Source organism: Otolemur garnettii, unplaced genomic scaffold, assembly GCF_000181295.1.
Source record: "Otolemur garnettii isolate 467f Iridium unplaced genomic scaffold, OtoGar3 scaffold00001, whole genome shotgun sequence".
Taxonomy (NCBI): domain Eukaryota; kingdom Metazoa; phylum Chordata; class Mammalia; order Primates; family Galagidae; genus Otolemur; species Otolemur garnettii.
This window is the reverse complement of record NW_003852396.1, coordinates 38,297,994-38,313,629: the sequence shown is the minus strand read 5'-3', so window position 1 is coordinate 38,313,629 and position 15,636 is coordinate 38,297,994. Positions and strand designations below refer to the sequence as shown.

The 15,636-nt window shown below is 41.2% G+C and overlaps 1 protein-coding gene across 1 annotated transcript in view; it reads left to right on the top strand.

Annotated features, from left to right (window-relative positions):
* Positions 1 to 1,677: 1,677 nt before the first annotated feature.
* Positions 1,678 to 15,636, top strand: part of NRIP3 (nuclear receptor interacting protein 3) — a 21,046-nt gene continuing 7,087 nt past the window's right edge. Inside the window, exon 1 of the mRNA XM_003781085.2 lies at positions 1,678 to 1,924. Coding sequence (XP_003781133.1) covers positions 1,751 to 1,924 — 174 coding nt within the window. The 5' untranslated portion in view covers positions 1,678 to 1,750. The remainder of the gene's footprint in view (positions 1,925 to 15,636) is intronic.

The window sequence follows — 15,636 nt, the reverse complement described above, 5'->3', positions numbered from 1 at the left end:
CTCTATGTATCAGGGATTCAATGGTAAGCAAAAAATGGACTCAGTTACCATCTTGGAGTTTGCAAGCAATGGGGCAGACAAATATTAAACAACCAACCAATACCCTACCACATTCACACACACACAAAGCGAAATGTCCAGGAGAGATACAAAGTATACAAGTAGGGAAAATTCACCCTCTCTGGGAAGTCAGAGAAGGCTTTCCTAAAGAAATGATATGAGATCTGGAGGAAGTATAGAGTTTCCTGAAGAGGATAGAAGGGCACCATTATAGAAGCACCAGGATATTCAAAGGTAGCCCACGTGACCATAGGGAGACCAGCCAACTAACTAGAAGAAGGCTCATGAGGCTGAAGTACAGATTACAGAGACAGGGTGGGTCATTACTTTAGAGCAATAGGAAGCTTTTGAGGTTGCTCCTAGCAGGGAAGTGAGAAGATCACGCTTGTAGTTGGAGGAGATTATCCTCACAACACAGTGAACAATGGGTTGGAAGGGTAACAGATATTTACCTGTAAAATGGGAATAATGATAATATCATTTCATAAGCTGTTGCCAGGATTCAAGGAGATACTGCACTTCAAGTGTTTATTCCAGTACCTGGCACATAGTAAACTCTCAGTAAGTGTTGTTATTGCTACTTTTACTGTTGGTTCTCTTCAAAGTGCAGATCGTTCTGATTCATGCCTGCTCCTGTGAGACGGGGTGGAAAGGGTAGTTTTGGTGGTTTCCAGAGTGGAAACCTGGTTTGTACCAAGTCACAAGATCTAAACCAGAACCAAAGGTTCCCTCAAGGCCCTGTTAGTATGGCTTGAAAGCATGCATGATTCACGAAGAAAAACTGGTTCCAATTGTTCCCACAAGGATGCTGGAGATGGGTGAAAGACCCTCTTGAGGGTATGCTTTAGCCTTTGCTGAGAAAGACGGGTGTTTTTCTGTCAGTGTTCCCGAGAGTAGGTGTAGGGTTCGCAGCCATGTGCGTTCTCGTAAAAGCAGGAACCCTCGCCACTCCCCAATCCTGGGCAGATCTGCTTCCTCGGCTCTGAAGCGCGGGTGCCGGGCTTCGGGATCCCAGGCAGAGGGTGCTTGGAGGAGGAGGGTCCCCGGCAGGCCACCTCCACCGGCTGCCCTCTCCGCAATCACGTAGCCCAGTGGGTGGAGACCAATCTGAAGTTGGAGAAATCCTGAGCTCTCCCAACTTCGGAGCGCGCCGCGCCCTCCCGGGCTGTGGACACCGCGGGTCCGGGAGGGGCCACGGAGGTGCGAATCTGCGAGGCCGAGCAGCGGTGCGGGCGGCGGGACTCGAGGCATGGCCCGGCTGTCAGTGATCCCCGGGTCCGCCACGGCTTGGACAGGTGAGCCAGAATTGGGGTGCAAAAAAGGGGAGACGGCTGGAGGGTGAGAGGCTGCTCGGGCATTGATCAGGGTATATGGGACACGCACACCAGAGAGGGGCAGTTGGGTTAAGCGAGCACGGTGGACCATTGGTCCTCGGGTCAGTACTGCCTGCGCGGTCTGCGCCTCCTTCGCGTTTTCTCCTAGTCCGGTAGTGGACGCCGGAGGCTGGGCAGCCGTGTGCCAGTAGGGGGCGCTGTGCCGGTCCCGCCCCTCCGCGCGCGCACTGGCTGCTCCGGGTGACGTCACGCTCGGCTATAAAAGGCGCGCGGCCCTTAGGGCGCTGTAAGAGCTCGAGGCTGAAGGAGTTGGGGTGCGGGAGCCTCTGCGCGGCTGGGTCGCCGGGGCCTCAGAGATGTTTTACTCAGGGCTCCTCACCGAGGGCGGCCGCAAGGAGACAGACATGCGGGAGGCAGCGTCGCTGCGACAGCAGCGCCGGGTGAAGCAAGCTGTGCAGTTCATCCACAAGGACTCCGCCGACCTGCTGCCCCTGGACGGCCTCAAGAAGCTGGGTTCGTCCAAGGACACGGTGAGACCCCGCGACCGCGACTGCCTGGGAATCCCCGTCGCCTCTCCGCCCGCCCTCGCGGACCCGTCACCTTCAAGCCGTGCAGTCTCCCAGGGCCTGACCTTTGCCGCTTTCACTGAGTCACTGTCCACTGTCTCCCTGTTGCTCTGTCCGGGATTTCTCCCCATCCAGCATCCCCCTGCTCAGGTTTCTCTAGGATTCCGTCGTAGCTTTTGCAGCTTGCCCTCTCGTCAACTCTGCTTCCTCCCTGCGTGTCTCTCTCCTCTCCAGTAGAAAGGGGAGACCCTGCCCTGCCCCTCTTGCCCTGAGATATCCTTCCTTCATACCGAATTTGTTCATGGGGCTTGAGGCTTGCAGCTAGGGCATCTCCCACGGCCTTACAGGCTGCGTAGCCATCCTTGTGACCCAGACAGAGGTGACTTCTAATGGCTGTGTGAAGAGAGAAAGAAGTGCAAAGGGGGTTTCTTGACAGTCGTCATATTCAGATGACTTATTGAATCCACCGCCCTACTATGCAAAATCTACCTCTCTGCTTGGTTTTGGTCTTCTCTGCTTTTGACATAACATCCTGAGTAGGCAGAGAGGAGAGAAGGGGTCGAACGTGAAGGTTACCTGAACCCCAAACATCTCTTCATCATTTTCATCTTTTCTCATCTTCCAGCCCCACCCTCAAGGGGTAGAGAGAGAGGAAGCCAGGCTGCTCCAGCTTAGGGACCAGCTAATGTGTAGCGTTGGAGCTGGGGTAGTTGGCACAGTTGGTAGTTTTTTTCTGGCATGGTTGTTCTCGGCATTAAGAGAAGCCCAGGACGGGGGTCTGAGTTCAAAGATCATACTGCCCTGTCTGTGGAACAGGAATGGATGACTAAATGTTGCCGGTGTAAATAACTAAACCTGACTTTCGTCCGTCAGTCTCTGTAGTGATGTGGGGCCAAATTTATGTTTAGCTTTGTAGTTTTTTTCTTGTAGTTTGATCTTTTTCTTAAATTTCAAAATCACTTTATTCATTGGGTCAGTAACTTACAGAATATTAATTAAGTGTTCCCTATTTTACAAATGAAATAGGTGCTGTGTGTAATTTTTCTAGTATTTTTCATTTTAAGCTTAATTTTAGATGCAATTGTTGGTCCAGGTTCACTGAAAATGGCATTTCCCTGGGATAGTAATGGAGAGCAGAGCTTCTGCATCTACTTCCCTTTATTTCTTTTTTTTTTTTTTAAATTAAACAGCTCTAAAATTACACAGATACCAATATGAGATTTCTCCTCTTTCCAGTTAGTACTACTTATGTGGAAGGGATGTCTACTCCTCTTATCTGGCTCTGTTTTTAAAAAGCTTTTTTTTTTCTGTACAAGCCACAAGATAGTCAATCTGTTTCATGCTAACCCAGAGTGATTATGATTGAAATGTATTCTTACAAAAAGAAAATTCTCTCTTCACTTCTTTCTCTTTAAAGCAGGCTAGATTCATTTAGCAAATCAAGTCCAAGTCTTCTTTCCTTCAGGCCAAAATAATCCTAGTTCTTGGAAGCCTCAAGAATCAATAAAGAAGTATTAGGATTAAAATGTGAATTTTTTCATGCTGGATTTAAGATAATTGACATTTGGTTGTCCTGGATTATCAGGGCGCTTCCTGGTTCTGAAGAACTACCTTTGCAGCCTTCTGTCTAGGATTTCTTATCCTACTTCATGCTATGTAAGAATGCCATCAGCTTTTCTGACTCCAGTCTGTCTCAGTTTGGCCATGAAGAGCTGACAACATAGAGCATAGGCTGCAAAGCAAAAGGATCCTTAAGCAGTATATTGCATGGGTGTGACACATAGCAATTGAGCACAAGGCTCTGAACTATGGTTTGCACTTTCTGTATCTCATTGTCTGGGGTAGATTTCCCTCTTTCACTGTTCTCATACTTGTGCAAGTGATTGCACAGAAGAACAAGAATGAGCCACAGAAACCAAGGCAGACTGAGGTAGGGCTAGGAGGGCTACAGAGCTGGGGTGAGGCATCATGCTTAAGCTCTCTTAGAACTGATGCTGCAGTCTCAGTACAATCTTAGAGATGACCTTAGAAGTATATTCTTATCACTTTACTTTATAAGTACATCTATCCGGTAGGATAGGCTAGTGTCGAATCCATTTCTTCTCACTGAGAGAGTAATATTTGGAGGATGCTCCAATTAACTGAATTGTTCTTACTTGAACTAGTTTATAGTATAATCTATAAAGAAGGGACACAAGACAGGGGAGGGGGTAGCACCAGAGAGAGATTGGGAGAAGAGGGCACATTCATTTTAATTGACACTGGGGCTTAAGCCAGTGTAAAGGTTGTGGGTAATTTTTCTTCACATTAGTAACCTATATTTGAATTATATTGCTAGGATTTCTGGATTACTGCTCTTTCTGTAATGTTAACTGTTTGATACCAGCTTACCAGTCCTTTTTGGATCAGAGGGCACCTAAAGGCAATCAAAGGTGGTCATGTTTTCTTGGGCAGAAGTATGACACACAGCGGTTGACTGCAAAAGAAAGTGAGCTGTGGTTCCCACTTTCTGTACCCTGTTTCCTGTGTGTGTGGAGTTGGTTGCTACAAAATCTGCTGCGGAATTTAATCATATTTCCTATGTCTGGTTCTCTTGTTTATCCTTTCATCTTGTATTATTTTTCTTTTTTATATTAAGGATTAAAACCAGAGATATGAGTGATATATAATATGATTTATTTTTTTAAAAAACTTGATAAAGCTGGAGAAAAATATCATCTTTTCATTTTTAGAGTTTTGCCTATTGTAATTTTTCTTTTTTGAGCTATCAGGTTCATAAAAGTTCTTATTGTGCTAAGGATTTTTTAATTTAAAACAACAGTCATGTTACATAACTCTATGCTGCCTTTCCTACATGATATAATTACTGACCTGTATGCATTAAGCCACATTCTTACTTGTCTGAGAGAAAGTTTTTCTTTTCTACCTATGATCGATTCTGTTTGTAACCAGATGCTTTTGCAAAACTGACTAGAATTAGGAATGAAGTTCAGGAGAGGAATGGCAGAACACAATGAAGCAAACTTACCATAAAATACCTGATCAGAATCTCTGTCAGGTATTTGAAGGAAACAAGAAAAGATCATATTCTGGATAGATTTTTTTTTTAGAGCAGCTCTGGGCTGTGCCATATAATTAGCCATTCATAATGCCATAACATATCTGTAATGCCACAAGTCTTGGGCTAAAGAACTTTGAAGCCTTAGAAGAACAGCATGAAATACCAGTACAATGCCAGGATCTGGCACAAATTGAAGATTTGTAGATTCGTAATTGCATCCTACTTATAGCAAACATTATTTGAACACTTGATGTGTTCAGGGCACAGTCTCACAGTCTGGGAGTGAGACCACAAAGATGAAGATGGAAAAATTTCTTTTTATAAGGAGTTTATAGGTTGGGAGAAGAACAGGACAGATTAATGCATTATACAGATAATTATTTAGCACCCACTACATGTCAGGCAGTAATTTAGACATTGGAGATAGAATAGTGAACCAAAACAAAGTTCTTGCTTTCGTTTAAATTAAAATAAATGTGTCCTCTTCCTCCATATGTTCTTGCCTCATAGAACCTGTGTTCCTGTAGGGGAAAGGGGAAGAAAATAAAATCAAGTAAACATACATCAGGTAATAATCAGTGCTATGCGGAACATAAATAAGGATAAGCAGAATAAGGAGGGCAGTGGTCAGAGTAGGGTGGGATAGAGACTTGATGGGTAACCTGAGAAGGCCTCTCTGATAAAATTACATTTGAGGACATACAGTGTGTTATCAGAAATGAGGGAGCAAAGTATCTTGGAGAAGAGTGTTCCAGGGCAGAAGGAATAGCAAGTACAAGGCATCAGCGTGCTTGACATGATTGAAAAACTGTAAGAAGGCCAATGTGGCTAGAACAAAATAAGCAAGAGGGGTAGGTATTAGGAGATAACATCAGAGATGTAGTGGGAAGCCATTCTGCAGGCATTTGGTTTGTAATCTGAGATGGGAGGCCAGTGGAAGATTTTGAGCACAGAGGTGACATGATATGACTTATTTTATGAAAATATTACTTAGGCTTATAGGTGGTTTAGACTGCAGAAAGCAGGAGTGGAAGCAGAAGACTGAGTAGGAGGCAGTTATGCAATAATCTGGTGAGAAATGATGGTGCCTTTGAGCAGTGTGATAGCTGTGAAGGAGACAAGAAAAGATCATATTCTGGATAGATTTTGAAGACAGAACTAATGGATTTGTTGATGGGTTGGATTAAGAGTCTAAAAGGAAGAGTGGTCATGGATGACCTCAAATTTTTTGACCTAGCAGTTGGAAGAACAGAGTAATCACTTACTGAAATGGGTAAGACTATAGGGAGAGTAGGTTGAGGATAGAGAATAAAAATTAAGAGTTTGACTTTTGAACAAGGTAAATTTGGTATCTGTATTAGTTATTTAAATGTAGATGTTAAATAGACGGTTCTACAAAAAGATAAACACCACCACCAGGCACCCAATGCTAGTTGCCAAGATGAATAGTTCAGTGGAAGAAGTGTTTACTCTGGTCTGGGGTGATGATAAGGATGGAAACCAACACTCCATTACAACTTCATCATTCCTTGTGAGCCAGCTGACTGTAACATAGTATGAGAGCCATCTGCCTGCAAAGTATGCTTTGCAGATCCTCATAGTAAGAAAAGTTTTACAGGTTATCTAGTTTAATTCCTTGCCCATTGTGAATCCTTTCTAACAAAAATGCATCCCCCTTGGGCAGCTGAGAAATTGCCTGTCTCAGATCAACCCACAAAGTAGATAACAATCAGAAGTAACTGTTTTCTCTGAAATAATGTGTCTGTTGAGTCAAAGGCAAATAAACAGAACATAGAAGGCCTGGAGCAATGTGACAGCCTGCCTTAGGTCGATTCCCATATGTTTTTGAGCAACTGTAAACCCAAGGACAATTTGTCCGTTTTCCCTTGGGGTAGAATGGGTCATGTGTTGTGTATTTAGCTAGTAAGCAGAGAGAAGGCACAGTTATTAGTGGCGTTTCAGATTGCCAAGGCCAGAGATAGAGATATGTATGCAACTTGGGTTTGACAGGAGTCTGTGTTTATCTGTAGACTGTGTATGAGAACTAAAATGGGGTAGGATGATTTTTCCTAAAAGGGGTGGGGGAAAATGGTATCCAGATTCACTTTTAGGCTATGTTTGAGAATTTAAAATCCACATACAGTTGACCCTTGAGCTATGTGGCGAGTTGGGGCACCAATCCTCTATACAGTCAAAAATCTACATATAGCTTTTAATTCTCCTAAACTTAATTAATACTGGCTTATTACTAACTGGAAGCCTTACCAATAACATAAACAGTTGATTAACACGTATTCTTTTTTTTTTTAATTGAATGGTAACTATGTACATTAATGCACTTCTGGGGTACAGTGTGGGGTTTTCACATGCAATCTGAAATACTTCCATCAAACTGCTCAACACAGCCTTCGATTAACACATATTCTATATGTTATATGTATTATATACCATATTCTTATAATAAAGCAAGCTTAAAGAAGAGATATTAAGACAATCATAAGGAAAAGAAAATATATTTATCATTTATTAAGTGGAAGTGGATTATCTTAGAGGTCTTCATCCTCATTGTCTTCATGTTGAGCAGACTGAGGAGGAAGAGGAGGGGTTGGTCTTGCTGTCTGAGGGGTGGCAAAGGCAGAAAAGGGGCAGGAGATGAGAAAGGAGGTAGGAGAGGCAGGCCCATCAGTGTAACTTTCACATTTTGAAAAAATCTTCAATTCAAATCCATGTTGTTCAAGGATATGTATATACGTGTATATATATACAAGTAACATTTGAGTGCTTATACTGTATCTGACATGATATTAATAAGTGATTTACATGGATTCGCTCACTTAATCCTCTAAAAATCCCTAGGAGGTGCTTACTACCTTGAACTCAGTTCTAATTTCAAAACATGATTATTATTATTTTTTTAGACAGAATCTCACTCTATTGCCAAAGGTAGAGTGCCATGTTGTCAACCCAGCTCACAGCAACCTCTGACTCCTGGGTTTAAGCAATCCTCCTGTCTCAGGCTCCCGTGAAGATGAGACTACAGGTACCTGCCATAACACCTGGCTAATTTTTCTATTTTTAGTAAAGACAGGAGTCTTGCTCTTGCTTATGCTGGTCTTGAACTCCTCAGCTCAAGTGATCCTTCTGCCTCAGCTTCCCAGACTGTTAGAATCACAGGCATGAGCCAGTGCACCCAGCCCAAATCATATGCTTTTAAACACTACCATAAGTCCAGGGTTGACAAACTTTTTCTGTAAAATATTTTTGGCTTTGCAGGTCATACAGTCTCTGTCTCAACTACTTTGCTTTTGTAGTCTACAAAAGCAGACATGATGAAAAAGTGACTAGGGTTGGTAGTGTTCCAACAAAACTATTTATAAAACAGGCAGCAGGATAGATTTGGTATGTGAGATGTATTTGCTGACCTTTTTAGGTTGCTCTAGTTGTGGGTCTATTGCTAGTTAGAGAACTTGGATTTTTCCCCTGGGAGTAAATGCTACAAAGAGGCAGGCCTCTGTCAGTTCTCCTGTTTGCCAATCTGGTTTATTCTATGAAGCACAGAAATTCATTAGATTCTTTCTGTCTTGGTTCAGTGTGGCATGGGTAAAGGGATTGAGAAGTTTTGGCTCAAATCATAATTCCATGGTATCCTGCATTCCTCTCACTTCACTGTACTCTACAGCCTGGGTAAAAGAGATGTTTAAGCAATGTGGGTGCCAGATTGAGGAAACTCAGCTATTTCCACCCAGAATACAGCACTGTCCACAATGTCCGTTTCCTTCAGAAGTTCTTTGATGATGATAGAGGAAACAAATTTGAATTTGCCTGGGTAGAGTATAGATGGGTCTAGCAGGTACATTTCAGGAACGGTAGAAAACCAGGAACTGCTTAGATTAGTAGCTGCCTTGTTGATGTTTAGCATAAAGCAGAATTCATGTCAGGAAGATGACGTGAGAATTATGTCCAAACCCACCATGGTATCTGCAGCACCCATCTTGCTACTTAGTATTGAGTATCTTGAAGGACATCAACACAACCCTTCAAAAGCCAGTATTTCAGAAAACACACATGAAAAAGTGGGGATACATTAAAAAAAAGGAATGGAGATACAAGTAGTACAAACTATTTAATATGTTTGGTATGAAGAGAATCTGATGTTCTTTCAGTACTATGTCAAGAGCTGGCATATAGCTGTGATCAAGACAGTCAAGGTCTCTGCCCTTGTGCAGCTAATGTCCTAGTAGGGGAGAATGAAATAGTAAACAGGTAAATAAACAGAATCATTCTGCATTTATAATTACTAAGGAAGAAACAGTGGGATGTGTTAGTAACTAAAGAGATAGGCACCTACTTTAAGAGGTATGGTCGGGGAAGATGACCTTGAAAGAGTGAGCTAACTATTTGAAATATTAGAGGAAGGACATTTCAAGCAGAGGGAACAGCAGATGCAAAGGTGTTAGAATGGGGAAGGGTTTTTGAGCAAGGAAGTGAGTATGATGGAGCTGAATCTGAATCTGAATCTGAATGAATAAAGGAGAGAGTGATATGTATATGGAAGTTAGAGGAAAGGATGGGAGCAGATGTTACAGAGCCTATAGATCATGGTAAAATGGTAAAATATTTGAGTTTTTTCCTGAAAAACAGTGAGAAGTCTTTGCAGGGTTTTGAGTAAAAGAGTGTATTACCTGACTTACATTTTTGAAAGCTTACTCTGGTTGCTATGCAGAGAATGGATTGGAGAAGGGTAAAAGAAGAATCAGAAGACAAGTTAAGAGGCTGTTAGTAACTAAAGAGGTGGGGTGCCTACTTAAGAAATGATGGTGGCCCAGCTGTGTTTGGTGGAAGAAGCAATGGTAGCACTTGTGATGGATATAGTGGCTCATGCCTATAATCCCAGCTACTTGGGATGCTGAGTGAGAGGATTGCTTGAGGCTAGGGAGTTCAAGACCAGCCTTGGTGATGTAGCAGGACACCCCTCATCCTGGTCTCAAAAAATAAAATAAAGCCAGGTTCAGTGGCTCATACCTGTATTCTCAGCACTTTGGGAGTCTGAGGTGGGTGGATTGCTTGAGGTCAGTAGTTTAAGACCAGCCTAAGCAAGAGCAAAACCTTGTCTTTACTAAAAATAGAAAAACTGGCATTGTGGGGAGCATCTGTAGTCCCAGCTAGTTGGGAGGCTGAGGCAAGAGGATTGCTTGAGCCCAAGAGTCTGTGCTGTGACCCACAGAGTGCTGAATGACGCCACAGCACTCTACCCAGGGCAACTGAGTGAGAGACTATGTCTCAAAAAAAAAAAAAGTTGAAACAAGAAAAAGCAATATTTGTCATGGGAGGTTAGAATCAAGAGTGGGTGTATAGTGGCACCATTTACCAACGTTGATAGAAAGGAAGTAACCCAGAATATTAAAACTGAACAAGATTCTGTAGCTCAGATCTTTTATTGTGGATGAAGAGAGTGAGGCTTACAGAAAAGTTACACTGAGAGAGATTAGTGCATGGGGCCGGCGCTCTAACCATCGAGCTACAGGCACCCAGTCTGTGAGAGAGATTAGTGATTTGCCCAAGTTAACATGTGACAAGTAGTAATTTGCCTAAAGTAGAAAACATTCGTGGCATAATAATTTTAAAGATGTGACTGGGGGGCAGTGCCTTTGGTTCAAAGGAGTAGGGCACCAGCCCCATATGCCAGAAGGGGTGGTTTCAAACCTAGCCCTGGCCAAAAAGTGCAAAAAAAAGGAAAGAAAGAAAAAAAAAAGATGTGACTGGGAAGGAGGATGAGTTGTAGTTAGTGGAAGACCTTAAATGCTACTTTGAGGATTTTGGTTGGATACAGCTGGTGAGATAACCACCATAGGGTAAGGGGGCCATGTAAGTAATGTTATTGCTTGGATTTAGCATAAGAAATGAAGAGGAAAAAGGTCTTAAGGAGGCAGAATTTCATTCAGGAGTTGGGGTAAGAGAGAATATGCAAGTTTTATGAGGAAAAATCGGGGGGATAAGTTAAGTTTGAAGTACCTGTGGAATGTCGAAGTAGAGAATGTCAAAAAGGAAGTTGGATCTATGGGTCTAACACTCAAGAGTAAGATCTGGGCATGTGATAAAATATTATCATAAGGTAGTAATTTATGCAAATTTGCCCTGGGAGGATATGTAGAGAGAGAAAAGGACCAAAGATAGAGCAATGAGTATCCTAACATTTAAGAAATGAGCAGAGGCAAAGGAACTAGTGAAAGAGATAGATACAGAATAAACAGAAAGGTGGTTTTAGAAGCCAGTGGAGGAGTTTTTCCAGAAAAATGGAACAGTTGCACTCACTGCAGCATTGTTTCTAATGGCAAACATGTGAAAACAATCCAGCTGTTCATTAGTAGTTAATTAATCTAATCAAGGTATTTTTATGACTGAATTATAAATGACATGCTGTTTTAATAAGTGCTAAGCTGGTCATAAGGTAACTTGGCATTATACCTGTGTAAGTTGCACCTTATGTGTATGCACATTCCTTAGTTTTTGTATAATCTAGCAGACATTGTTATTTGGCTGAAACACTCATTCTCAGCCCTTTTCTATCTGCCTGACTTCTCTTTAGATATTGGAAATGCTCTATTTTCTCCTGTTGCCCCTTTCAGCTAGAAGTGGCCATGTAAGTTCTGACCAAGAAGATGCATTTCCCAGAGGTATTTCCCAGAAGGTAAACGAGATGGATGGCACTAGCATTAGCCCCTTCCTCCTTCCTCATTTCTTCAGTTTGGATGTACGACCAGGAGCTGAGCATCCATCTTAGGACTATGAGGGAATGCGCATGAGAATTACAGAGACAGCAGCCCTGAAGTTGTTGAGCTACTGAGCTAATGTTAGCAGCTGCCTCTCTCCAGACTTCTTGATATGTGAAAAAAACAAACCTCTGTTTCAATCACTGTAAGTTGGGTTTTCTTGTGGCTGGATGAACTCTTTCTTGCTATATGGGGGTATTTTTTTACTTAACTCTTATTTTTATAAAAAATCCATATATAATTTAAAACTTCTAAAAACCTAAAATTCTTGCTTGTGTTAGGAATTTCCATATTTCTAAGTAAATGGTAATAACTGCTATTTCTTGATTTACTGATTTTACATTCTCTCTTAGTTTTCGATTGTAATGGATAAAGATTTAATTCTCTTATACCTTCCTATTCTGTCCCCTCTCCTGTTACACTAACTATTTTTGGATAAAATTATTTTTTACTCCTTACATTATTATAACTGTGTTCATATTATTCACAGCTGAGTCAAATGTGCTATGATTATGCTCCCCAAGCCTCAGGCGCTGCCCTGATTATGCTTCCTGATTATACAAATATTTGTTTTTCTCAAAGTTAATAATTTCCTTAGTTTGTTTTCTTAATGTTCTGTGTAAAATTTAAGTCTCCTTCAAGTTACTTAAAGTTATGGATGGATTTCTTGGAAATATCCTTCCTAAAGTCCTTTATTCTCTCATTTCATTTTGAACTGGTTGCTCTTAAGGCCTGACTTTTCCTTCATCACTTTTCTCAGAATTTCCTTTGCCTCAAGCTCCTTTCTTGGAGCTTGTGCATTTCTCTTTATTGTTTACTTCACTTTGGTGGAGCATATCTTTCAGTAGCTTCTTAAGGATACATGGGAGACAGTTTTCTTGTTCTGGATTGGTAGTTTGACTAGGTTTAGAAAGTCTGTACTGTCAGTTTTTTTAAAGTGCCATTCTATTGTCTTTTAGCTTCTGTTGGTTACTGTTGAGTAGTCAGTCCTATACCATTCTGGTTCCGATGCTTCGTATTTGGATCATCTTTTGTCTTTGGAAGCTTTTAGAATCTTTGTCTTCCATGCTATTTCAAAATTCCACAGTGATGTGAAATCTTAATGTGGCTCTTTTTTCCTTCATCATGCTAGGCTCTATGTGGGCCTTTTCAATCTTTAAATTTATATCCTTCAGTTCTGGCTTATTATGACACCCTACATTCACCTTCAGCTATTCTAGAATCTGAAAGCCTAGCCAAAGTATCAGATAATCAGAGTCTCTTGATTTACTCTTATAAAAAGAGTAAACTTTTGACATCCTTCCTAGTTCTCTGGGTCAAGTTGGGAGTCTTGGGTAGGTTTTGAACTAACCTATTTCCAACCCTAATAACACGCTCCCATGGCAGAGGTTCTGATACCTCTAACTCTTCAGCCTTTCCAGGTTTTAGTTTAAGTAGAAAAACTGCTTTTATAGCTAGATTCTAATATATGTAATTGCTCAAACATAGTATAGTTTTTTTCTTATGTAGCAGAACTAAGGGAAAAGTCAGCAAGATAGCCCTCTTCCATATGGTCATGTAGAGATCAACAGTGACAGTTGGTCTGCTGTCTTCAACATTTAGTCATCTCCACTTTATCCAGTCAGAAGAGGAAAAGAATATGGAAAAATGTGCATAGGAGATCTTTATGGGCCGAGCCTAGAAGCGACATGTATCACTTCTCACATTTCATTGTCTGGAACTCAGTCATATATCCATGCCTAGCTGCAAGGAGGGCTAGGAAACATAGTCTAGATACCTGCCCAGGAGATGAGGAGAACCCCAGGATTTTATTTTATTTTTTATTTATTTTTTTAATTTTGCTTTCATTTTCTTTCTTTCTTTTTTTTTTTTTTTTTTTATGGAGACAGAGTCTTACTTTGTCACCCTCAGTAGAATACTGTGGAATCATAGCTCATAGCAACCTCCACCAACCCCTGGGTCCTTGGGTTTAAGTGATCCTCTAGCCTCAGCCTCCCAAGTAGCTGGGATTACAGACGCCTGCCAGAACGCCTGGCAATTTTTGGTAGAGATAGGGTCTCTCTCTGGCTCTCACTCTGGCTCATGCTGGTCTTGAACTTCTGAGCACAGGCGATCCACCCACCTCAGCCTCCCACAGCACTGGGACAATAAGCGTGAGCCACCACACCCAGCCAAGAATCAGGATTTTAATAAGCAACTGGCAGTCTCTGCAACTCTAGCGTTCTGTGAAGTGAAATGGTGTGAAGCATTTAACTTTAGTCTAGGTGGTTACTACTTTTCTGTCCATTCAGAGTCCAGAATTTTGTTAACATCTATCTTTTTTTCTTATTTCCTTTTACTGTTCTTTCTTTTGCATTGGGGTTAGGCCTTTATTATTCCTTTGCTGTCATTTTAGTGAAGTTTTGAAAGCAGAGGTAAATGTGCAGCTATGTTGTGACTTAAAACATTTAGGCATTATTATTTTATTAAATGGCCAAAGAAAAACATCTCTGAGGTTCAGATGGGTTTGTTGGCCATAAATTTTCTATTCCTACACTATCCTATGACTACTTTTTAGTTATGAAAGTGAGTGAAGAAAATAGTCTGTTCCATTTCTAACATGGAAAATGTCTTTCCATATATTCAATGAAAATAGAAAAGTTCATAACAGTTTTATAGTATGATCCTACTTTTATATATGTTTATGAATGTATTCATATTTTTTGAAGGATGTACTTCTAAATTTAATGGCCACTATTTATAGAGAATAGTAGTAAGAAGGGGTTGAGAGGTTAGAGAGACCTTTTTGTGATATTTGAATATTTTCAGCATGTATTTAAGCTTTTTTCTTATTAAAGAAAAGAACAAATAAAGGAATAGTCAATAGAACCAAATGCACTATAGAAGTCAATTAAAATAAAGGCTAAAAAATGTCTACTGGATTTGGAAATTAGGAGATCATTATTGGTGTTATGGGTGTACTGAGAAATGATCTCAGTGAGGGAAATATAGGATATTAGGAAATAGACGTATGGTGATTTAGGCTTTTAAAGAAAAAAATCCTCAGACATTCTAGACACGGATATGACTAGAGGAGTATGAAGATTTGAGGAGTCAGGAGCTAAGGTTTTGAGGGGGGTTCTTCTTGATATCTAGGAATTTTGAATGTGTTTTATAGCCTCTGGAGGAAGGATCTAGTAGAAAGGTAAGCAAATACAGAAGAAGGATGACTTCAAGGAGAATGACAGATGAACTTTCCTCATTTGTCTCATCTGTCCATTGATGGAGGCTCCCCTGCAAGATTAAGACTAACCAGATAAAAGGGTGTTCAGCATTTAACTAATGTAGAAGAAGAACCCTCCTAAGCTTTAGGTAAGAGAGCCTTGATTAGATGCCTTTGAAGCCCCTTCCAATCTTAAGTTCTATGAATCTAATTTATCTTAGTTGGTCCTGATACACATGGACTTAACAGAAACAAACACCCTGCTTAAGCTAGGAATTCAGTCTTATTGGTGAGGGAGATTAGAATAAAGAATTTCTATTTCTTTTGAAGAGCAAAGCATTCTCCCAGTGTTGCATCACAGATCTGACTGAGTTAGCACTTCCTGTAGCCCCTTATCAAACTAAGAAGCTCTCATTTTCTTTATAAGTACCTCTCCCCTCCTTTTTCCCAAGGATACTAATTTAGAACCTGCTTTGCCAAGAATTAGTATATTTTGGGAATCTGTTTCCTCATTTCACCAGGGTTACAGTGAGTCATAAGAGTGATTCCATTCTTCCTTAGAAATCTGTAAGGTGGCTCAGCACCTATAGCTCAACCGGCTAAGGCGCCAGCCACGTACACCTAAGGTGGCGGGTTCGAATCC